The sequence below is a fragment of the Neltuma alba genome, unplaced genomic scaffold (genome assembly GCF_004799145.2).
Source record: "Neltuma alba isolate B1F8T4 unplaced genomic scaffold, ASM479914v2 tig00005858_pilon, whole genome shotgun sequence".
NCBI lineage: Eukaryota > Viridiplantae > Streptophyta > Magnoliopsida > Fabales > Fabaceae > Neltuma > Neltuma alba.
Genome location: NW_021634258.1, coordinates 23,727 through 34,155, shown reverse-complemented (window position 1 = coordinate 34,155; position 10,429 = coordinate 23,727). Strand labels below are relative to the sequence as shown.

General features: G+C 37.6%; 1 protein-coding gene across 1 annotated transcript; it reads left to right on the top strand.

Annotated features, from left to right (window-relative positions):
- The first annotated feature begins 7,867 nt into the window (after window positions 1–7,867).
- Window positions 7,868–9,818, top strand: LOC114748929 (cytochrome P450 703A2-like). Its single transcript, XM_028937392.1, has 2 exons — window positions 7,868–8,794; window positions 9,171–9,818. The coding sequence occupies exons 1-2, from the start codon at window positions 7,868–7,870 to the stop codon at window positions 9,816–9,818; spliced, it is 1,575 nt and encodes a 524-aa protein (XP_028793225.1).
- Window positions 9,819–10,429: the final 611 nt, after the last annotated feature.

Sequence of the window (10,429 nt, the reverse complement as noted above, 5' to 3'; positions counted from 1 at the left end):
AATTGTGGCACATTCCATATATGGCCACTTTGATGTAACTTGAATAGGTGCACGTACCCTGTTGCTTATCCACCTTCTGGGACCCAGTGCTTGTAGGTCTGATCGTGTTGCCAAATGCCCAAACATATCTACCATGACCCTACAACAAATATGAAAGTGAAAATAAGTAGTCAGTGTTGCATAGTAGTATTATTCACAGGCTGTCTTTTCCATAATAACTGACTATACTTACTCTTGAGCCTCATCTGGTTGACACCACTCAGTACACACAGTATAAAATGCATCCCTCTCACTCATTTTCACCTTTCTGCCATAAGTAGACATGTAAGGAGATTTAACTGCTGGGACTTTACGTCTACTTGACCTCCTTGTGGGTAGCTGCACTGCTTTGCCCACCATTTTCCCTTCTTCCGTTTGAGCTGCCTGTTCATCTTCAGTATCCTTATCTGCAGCTTCATCTTCTCTCACATTGTCGTTCTCGTCTTCATCTTCCTCTTCTTCTTCTTCTTCTTCTTCTTGCTGTTCATCATCATGCAATTTGTCACCACTTTCATGTGTTTCTCCTCTCTCTCCGCTCTAACTACATCATAACTTCATCATGGCCGCTCATTTTATCCTCCTCAGTGTGGTGTTCTTTTCCTTCTTCTTCATTGCCTCCCCGGTTAAGAAGTTTATTTTCCAGCTTAACTAATTCATCACAAACTAAGTTTTGAATCTTGGTCATCTCATTGTTCAATGTGGTGTTGAAATTGAGCCAAAACTCCTTAATGTCCTGCACATTGTAAATGTATGTCATCAAACGAATATTAAGTCTCACCAACAGACATTATCACATTGGTATTACTCACCGGATGATGGAAACTTGTACTGCTCCCCGGTTGTGTTGACTCATTCACTTCAGCAGCGGGTGGACTGTAGAAAATGCCATGTCGACTCTCCTTTTCCGCATCAATTCTCCTCTTCACAGCCTTATCATCCCAATGTGTGACGGCGTCTTTGTCTTTTGGTTCACCTCCCTGTAGAGGGAACCTTTGCAGGAAGTGCAACTGCAGAGAAAGAAAAAATATGACTCAAAACTCAAATTACATAATACATCAACAGTTTAATATTCAAAGCATATCCAACAGGCCATATTTTGTAAGGAAATATGCAAGTACCAATAAAAAGTAGATGCACCCTCCGACGACTCTGGCACTCTCGGTCTGTCCTTCCTTACTGCTCCTATTGTACCGTTTAATTTCCTCACTGAGCTCGTCAAGCACAAAGGAAGCCCAGTCAAATTTTTTCCAGTTATTTTCTGTGCAGGCCCATTACTTTTAGCACCTTGTCACTCACACTTGCACTTCCCGTGGGACAAAGAAGAGTGCCCACTGTGAAAAGAACAAAATAGAATTCAAAGTTTCCATCTTCTTCATCACTCTTTATCTTCTCCGCAATTTGAGAATATGTCAGTGGAGTATAGTCCTTCTTCAGCTCATTTACTTCATCCTTGAAGCCATCCAACTTCACTTTGGAGCCCTTATCTGGTAACCCAAGAACCCTCCTAACATCTGTACACGTGACCTTCTTTGTCTTCCCCCTTATGGTAATTTGTTTACTTGGGGGGTCATATGCATGAATCAACTCCAGACATAAATCTCTGGGCAACTTATTCAAAGTATACCAAGAAGATGACCAAACCCCATTTCTTCTACCTTGCGCTTTAAATTTTCTTTGCCATTTATAAACTTTGCCACTTCCTTGAATTTTGTGGGGGAGCACCGAGTAGAAAATGGGGACACATATTTCTCCTTCTTCTTCTTCTCCTCTATCAGCTGTTCCTCCTTCTTCCTGTACGGCTCCCTGTTAGCATCACTCATCTCCCTCCAAATTGCTGAAGCTGCATCTGTGATTGCTCCCATATTTCCATGCATCTCCTGCTTCTTTTGCTCCCAATATTCTCCCTTGAATACTTTCCAGCCGGTAACTTGTGCGTCCTTTTTTCCCATCTTCTTCCTGTATCCAATAATCACAAAGTCATTAGTTTAGTACATTAAACAGCAACATTCATACCATCCAAACATTTCTTGTAACATAAACCCGGAAATTATATACACACTAATTATTATTGTTAAATCCTTAACTTGTCATACGACAGGACATCAAATTGTTACATGCAGGTTAACTGGATAATGACACCATTCTTCGTGTAAATTAGCTAACATTCATTGTCAGGCCACAAAATATCAGATTCCAACTAACATTAAATTATGCAACAGAGGTGGTTAATTAACTACTTTTTCATGTCAATTCCCTAACTTTCACACTCCAACACAGATCAAACAATTACACCGGCGAACAGTCAAAATTCTGCCAATTGCTCATGTCAATTGCCTAATTTTCCCTGTGAGGCCGCTGCAAACCACATTCCCACAAACATGCAATTATGCAGCAGAGGTGGTTAATTAACTAATTTTCGAGGTAAATTTCCTAACTTTCTCAGTCCACCACGCATCAAACAGTTACACATAAGCTAAGTGGAAATCCAGCTCACTCATGGTGTCTATTGCCTAATTTTCCCTGTCAGTCAACTGCACACCAATTTCCCACAAACTTTGTGGGTAATTTACTGATTCTCCATGTAAATTTCCTAACTTGACAGATTCAACAAAAATATGAAACCGTCAGACAGGAGCTGGGCGGATAATCCCCTAAATCCTCTTGTCAATTGACTAATTCCTCCTGTGAGGCCCGCTACGGATCACATGCCAACAAACATGAAATTTTGAATTGCCAGTTGTTACTTTACTGATTTTTCATGTAAATTCCCTAACTTCCAGAGTCCACCACACATCAACCACTTAAACAGAAGCTAAGTGCAAATTCACCTAATTGCTCGTCTCAATCACCTAATTTTCCCTGTGAGGCCTCTGCAAACCACATTCCCACAAACATGCAATTATGCAGCAGAGGTGGTTAATTAACTAATTTTCGAGGTAAATTTCCTAACTTTCTCAGTCCACCACGCATCAAACAGTTACACATAAGCTAAGTGGAAATCCAGCTCACTCGTGGTGTCAATTGCCTAATTTTCCCTGTCAGTCAACTGCACACCAATTTCCCACAAACTTTGTGGGTAATTTACTGATTCTCCATGTAAATTTCCTAACTTGACAGATTCAACAAAAATATGAAACCGTCAGACAGGAGCTGGGCGGATAATCCCCTAAATCCTCGTGTCAATTGACTAATTCCTCCTGTGAGGCCCGCTACGGATCACATGCCAACAAACATGAAATTTTGAATTGCCAGTTGTTACTTTACTGATTTTTCATGTAAATTCCCTAACTTCCAGAGTCCACCACACATCAACCACTTAAACAGAAGCTAAGTGCAAATTCACCTAATTGCTCGTCTCAATCACCTAATTTTCCCTGTGAGGCCGCTGCAAACCACATTCCCACAAACATGCAATTATGCAGCAGAGGTGGTTAATTAACTAATTTTCGAGGTAAATTTCCTAACTTTCTCAGTCCACCACGCATCAAACAGTTACACATAAGCTAAGTGGAAATCCAGCTCACTCGTGGTGTCAATTGCCTAATTTTCCCTGTCAGGCAACTGCACACCAATTTCCCACAAACTTTCTGGGTAATTTACTGATTCTCCATGTAAATTTCCTAACTTGACAGATTCCCGGAAACATGAAAACTGTTTGACATAAGCTAACTGGATAAACCCCTAATTCCTCGTGTCAATTTCCTAATTTTCCTTGCGAGGCCACTACAAATCAGATTCCAACAAACATAGCTGGTAATTTACTGATTCTTCGTGTAAATTGCCTAAGTTGACAGATATATGCACACATGAGGTTGTCACATGCAACTGGTTAGTCAACTAATTCTTCACGTCAATTGACTAACTCCCATTGTTAGCCCACAAAATCTCACATTCCAACGATCAACGGGATAAACCAAACAAAACAAACTCATTTGCCTAATCCATACGACAACATTTGCCCCTCCCAATTCTTTTCCTTATTCCTGCAAAATGCCTACAAACACTATAGCAATGCAGTTAACTACCAACACTAATTTTTCCCTAAATAATTAATAACTTTCTTATTTAGCCCCCACACAAACTCTTCATGCTACACTCACAAGCGTTCGCTCACTAAATCAGGAGCATTTGCTAAAGGGCAGTCAGGGAAATGGCCGAACACTATGTGACACATTGGTAATCATTCCTGGGTTAGAACCTAAATGTCATTACCAAACACACCCACCTTTCAGTGGGTCATTCCTCCTTAACCTACCATGAAAACAAAATGCAAGAAATCTACTGCATTTAACGGGGACCGCGAAGCTTACCAAATGGAAATCAGTGACTTCTTCTCGCCCTGCTTCTTCCTTCTTTGTCGATAGCCTTGCAAGTTTCCTCCTTTGTCGGCCTCTTCTTATTCTCCTTCCGCTTCTAGTGATTACCACGAACCCGCAGATTGAAGCTGATAGAATTTTTGGGGGCCACGTCGAACACTTTTCGCAGATTGCGAGAGGCAGGAATCTTCCCACAGAGGTAGCACGTTCGCAGTCGGGAGAGGGCAGATTTTTCGTAGAGTGGTAGCACGTTCGCAGACCGAGAGACGCAGCAGTTTTCCCAGAGTGGTTGCACGTTCGCAGAGCGGGAGAGGGAACACTTTTCGCACACGGGTTACGTTCGCATATAGAGAGAGAGCGGGAGGACTTTTGACCGTCGCTTTTTCGCCTTATTTTCAAATTTCAGCGGAAGTAAAATGAGGGGCAGTGGCGTCATTTCGCTTGTGGAATTAATATCAGATTGGCCCCTTGGTCCTGCAGTGAGATTTCAGAATGTTTTGGGGGCTCTTTGAAATTTTTTGTCTTCTGCGGTCCTACAGTGAAATTTTCCCTAATGTAAATATATTAATGAATTTGTCTTAATTTGTAAAAAAGAAAATTTTAAAAGCACTTTTATCTAATATCAAACACTCTAATTTAAATGAAAAAAAAGGTCACGTTTCAATATCGAAAAGATGCTTTTAGCCTGCTTTTGTCATTTTATTGTGTTTGGAATAGCCTTAAAAAAAAAAAAAAGAGCTTTCGCCACATTCACGTGATAGAGTAGAAGCAGGTTTTTTATGCTTATGGCTTGTGTAGTGCGATTACGGAGGTGTTTTGCAAACTTGCCGAAAGTGTTTTTAAGGCCCAAATCATGGTTTGATCTAAAAAATACCCAACTATCCCATAATTTTTTGAAACCATGGTTTAGCCTATCAAAACTATGGTTTTCATCCAAAACAAAAAAAAAAATTGCTTTTAGACTCTGAAAATACTGCTGTTGCATAATTATGATAGGTGTCAGAGGAGAGAGAAAGGCAGAGTGGATGAATTAAAGTCTATGTGGCGATGGTGATAATTATTTACATGCAAGCAATCTATCTCTCTTGGGAAAAAAAATTTCTCACATCAATTGTTATCAAGGGGAAAAAAAAATCAGACCGAACACTGAATCAGTCAAGACACTGGTTTAAGGGTTAATGGGTCAAATTAGGGTCAGACTGTAATAATTAAAATAATTTAATTTAATTAAAATTAGTTAAATATTCATATTCTAATTATAAAAACAATATTTAATTTTTAAATAGGTAATCATGTTATAAAATATCTATGTATATAAATTTTTTTATTTTTTATTTCTTTTTTCTCTATCTTCTCTCTCTCACGTGTCATGCCCAATTTCCTCCTTATATCACACATCACAAAGCAATGTCTCTCTCCTTCGACATTGAACAAGCAGGGTAGACTAGGGTGGTAGCAGATTATCTTGCCTCATTGAGCACGCATTACCATTTCTCCCTTCTCTTTCTCAAATTACTTCCTGTCGTCCTCACTTCTATTTTTTCCTCAAATAGAATGGAGAAATGGAGAAATAGCGAAAGAACAGCACCATTTTTCTTCTCTACACTTTATTCATCCATCCTACTCTCTCTCTCTCTCTTATCTTTCTCCTTCTCTTCCAATCTTCTACGAATATACTTCAAAGCAGCACAAACAAAGATTTCTTTTCCTCAGCCTCCATGATCTCCTCTGTTTCCACCGCATGTTTCTGCAGTGTCCATGGTTTTCGCCAAACGGTGAGAGCAAGATTAGAAGTTAAAAAAAACAAAAAAGAAAAAACAGCCAACCTAGTCCACCTAGCAATTTTCCCTGTTTTTACAGGTTTATTCTCATTCATTCCAGGTTGATTGGGGGCTGGTTTTTAGGCTAAACTAGACTGAAACTTAGGCTGGTTCATTGATTTTTTGGTTGATCGGTTGGTTCGATCCCCTTTTTTTTCCTTGATTGTTATGCAATGAATTTCAAATTCAATTTTGCCAAAAAAAAAGCTGAGATTTTGTGTTTAAAATCTTCAAGATAAAATAATATTTTTTTAGCTAGCAAAAAAAATCACTTTTTAAAAACATGTTTAATCTTATTTTTATAAATACATATACCATATTAATTATTTATTAATTAATTTTTATATATTATTATTATATTGGCAAAAAATATATATTAAAAAATTTATTACTTCAAATAAAAATATATTATAAAATCTATCTTTTATGTAATTATCATATTAACTTATATCTTTTTTAGTAATTTATAGATATAAAAAGTGCTTCTAATAATTATCCAAATATCTTCACTTTATCGAAATCAGTTTTTTACAAAATGTATTCTTTCAAAATCCATTCTTAAAAATAACTTTTCCTTAAGAAGCTACTCTCATGGTTTGGTTTTATCCAAACACTCTCTACGTCACTGTAGAGACATAGGAAAACAAAAGGAGAGCATCACTCTATGGCCGACTGGCTCAATGCTGCAGATCTTTAATTAGATAGTGTTATTGTTATTATTTATAATTTATAACTTATACTTCTTGCCAACACACTATTTATAATTTATATATTGCTAGCAAGAAATATTTAGGATTTATATACATTTTTATTTACTAAGTATATTTAATTATGTATTTTTAATATTTGTAAATTTTTTTCAATAATACATTTTTATTTACAAATTTTTTTATAATATTTTTAATTTTTTAAATTAAATTTCACTTCCTCCTATTAAAATAATTTAAATTCATTATATTATGTAAATTTATTTTTTAATAATTTTTTACTATTTAATAAAAGTCATACCAATTTCTGTAGTTTTACAAATGAAATTTACTTATCTAATCATAATTCAAATAACTTTTCTACTTTTACGAACTACCTTTTATAAAATCCAATCCAAGCATAAATTACATTATTCGATCTAACATTTATCTAATCCAGTTTTTTTAAAATATCAAATTAAAAATAAATTACCTTTTTCACGGTTAATCCAAACGTACCAAATTTCAGTAAGTGTTTTTCAACGTAGACCCAAGCTATATATTTTCTTAATAGAGCCATTTTACATGAAGGAAAACAAAACTCATCTAGAATTTTGTTCCCCAATGTTATAATACAGTATTAACTTGATCACCTAAACTGGAGATCATGCGCATTCTCATTTTTGCGAATAAATCTCGCCAGGGGAGAGAAATGCAACACTCATTTTCTTTGTAGTTGGAAAAAAGCCGATAGAGAATAACAAGGCACAGCTATGTCACACAAAAGGCACAAAATTTGAGTGCGTCAATACAAAATACAACTTCTCTACCAAGAACAGAACTAAAAAAAGATCATGCCAAAATGGTGAATGATAAAGTCTATAAAGGCGTGGCTATGACTTGAACTTCCATTGACTCATTCTCAATATTTATTTGGGAAAAAATTGAGAAAAAGAAACATGAATTGGGGAATGCTCTGTGTGAGTTCAAGGAATTGATATTGGAAATGGATTTGGCAGCATTTTTGTCAGCCTTACTTGCTGTAACTCTTGTCGCAAAATTCATTCAGCATTGGGTCATCGACAGGCCTGTACCCAAACCCAAGGAGCCGCTTCCCCCGGGCCCACTAAAGTGGCCCATAGTAGGCAATCTGCTCCAATTGGGCCAATACCCACACAGAGACTTTGCCTCTCTGTGTGACACATATGGGCCCTTAGTTTACCTCAAACTGGGCCAAGTCCATGCCATCACCACTAATGACCCAAGCATCATCCATGAAATCCTCGTCCGCCAGGATGATGTCTTCGCCTCTCGCCCACACACCCTTGCCGCCGTTCATCTTGCATATGGGCGAGGCGATGTTGCCCTGGCTCCTCTGGGACCTCATTGGAAGAGGATGAGAAGAATTTGCATGGAGCATCTGCTGACGACGAAGCGACTGGAGTCATTTGCCAAACACCGAGAAGATGAGGCCCAACACCTCGTGGCGGATGTTTGGGCCCAGGCCCAATCAGGAAAGCCCATCAACCTAAGGGAAGTGCTGGGTGGATTCTCAATGAACAATGTGACGAGAATGTTGTTGGGAAAACAATATTTTGGGTCAAAATCAGCAGGGCCTCAAGAGGCCATGGAATTTATGCACATAACTCATGAGTTGTTTTGGCTACTGGGTGTGATATACTTGGGTGACTACCTCCCAATGTGGAGGTGGATAGATCCCTCTGGGTGTGAGAAGAAAATGAGAGAGGTTGAGAAGAGAGTGGACGACTTCCACTCCAAGATAATTGAGGAACATAGGGAAGTCATGAGAAATAAGAGCAAGAAAGGTGATGACGAAGATGAAGAAATGGACTTTGTGGATGTTTTGCTTTCTTTGCCTGGTGAAGATGGGAAACAGCACATGGATGATGTTGAAATCAAAGCCTTAATCCAGGTACTTGTTTATACTACTTCCGATCTTTAATATAAGATCTTATTTGACTCTTATTTTGGTTCTAAATATAAGATTTCAATTCATTTTGTCTCCCATATTTATTTAATTTTTTTTCAAGATAGTTCTTCTAATAATAATAATTCTAACTAATAAACTTGATTGGTAAAGATATTTTAGAAAATATGACACATATTTATCACAAATAACTAACTTAACTTATTTCCTTAATCTACTTAAATTAGTCAATTAGCTCTTATATTTAAGACCGGAAGTAGTATTTAGGAAGTCGAAATCTACTTTAAGTGCATATTTGTATTATCTGTTTTTTGGTTTCTATAGCATTAAGAGATATCATTGTGTGAAACGCTATGGATAGGATATGATAGCTGCAGCCACGGATACATCAGCCGTGACTAACGAATGGGCGATGACAGAGGCGATTAAGCATCCACGTGTCCTTCATAAAATCCAGCAGGAGCTTGATTCTATTGTGGGCCCTAGCAGAATGGTCACTGAATCTGACTTGGCACATCTTAACTACCTGCGCTGTGTCGTGCGTGAAACCTTCCGGATGCATCCTGCGGGTCCTTTTCTAATCCCACACGAGTCCCTGCGTGCTACCACCATCAACGGCTACCATATCCCTGCAGGGACACGTGTCTTCATTAACACCCACGGATTGGGTCGTAACACCAAGATTTGGGATAACGTAGAGGAGTTTAGGCCCGAGAGGCACTTGCCGGCTGATGGAAGTCGAGTGGAGATAAGCCACGGAGCTGACTTCAAGATATTGCCATTCAGTGCTGGGAAGAGGAAGTGTCCTGGCGCGCCGCTTGGAGTGACTTTGGTTTTGATGGCTCTAGCTCGACTCTTCCATTGCTTTGATTGGACCCCATTGGACCATGTTGATACAGCAGAGGTTTATGGCATGACTATGCCAAAGGCTGAGCCCTTGATTGCCATCGCTAGGCCACGTTTGGCAAGACACCTGTATATTGATGTCAAAAAAATAATTGTTATTTAATATTGATTTAGGCGTTGTTATTCAAATATTGGGATAAGAAACATAATTACTATAAAGTTTTAATAACAATAAAACAGTATGTAATAAACAGATTTTAGATTAATAAATAACAACTGTTCATTGTTCTTGGCATTTAATGGTAATTATTTATTTTTTTCCGGACCTTTTATAATTATCACTTAAATAACTCCTGCTAGAATCTTGAACAAAAATTTACATAGGTAAAACGTTGAATTTGATATCAGTTACTCCTCCGGTCCTTAGTATAGAACCCAATTCTTGAGTTGGTTTTGGTCTTAAATATAAGACCCATTTTTCATATTTATCAATTTTTTCTAAATTACTCCTATAGATATTCTCTCAACCATAATCAAGTAGAAGAGAGAGAAGGGGTATTAGAAATATGATTATGATGTTTTAGGAAAAATGTGTCACTTTTCTTATAATTAACTAACTTACCTAACTTTCTTAATCTAATCAAATTAGTTAAATGGATCTTATATTAAGGATCAGAGGAGTATTTAAACACTTAACATTTGATCCGAGTCTATGAAAATCATATATTTTTCTAGAAAATGCAAGCACTAGTCATTCCTAAATTACGTTGTTGG

Bases quoted from the DNA above. Each gene is read 5' to 3' on its own strand.
- LOC114748929 (XM_028937392.1), top strand. From the start codon at position 7,868: ATGGATTTGGCAGCATTTTTGTCAGCCTTACTTGCTGTAACTCTTGTC. The intron at 8,795-9,170 runs GTACTTGTTTAT...CGCTATGGATAG, and splicing joins AAATCAAAGCCTTAATCCAG to GATATGATAGCTGCAGCCAC.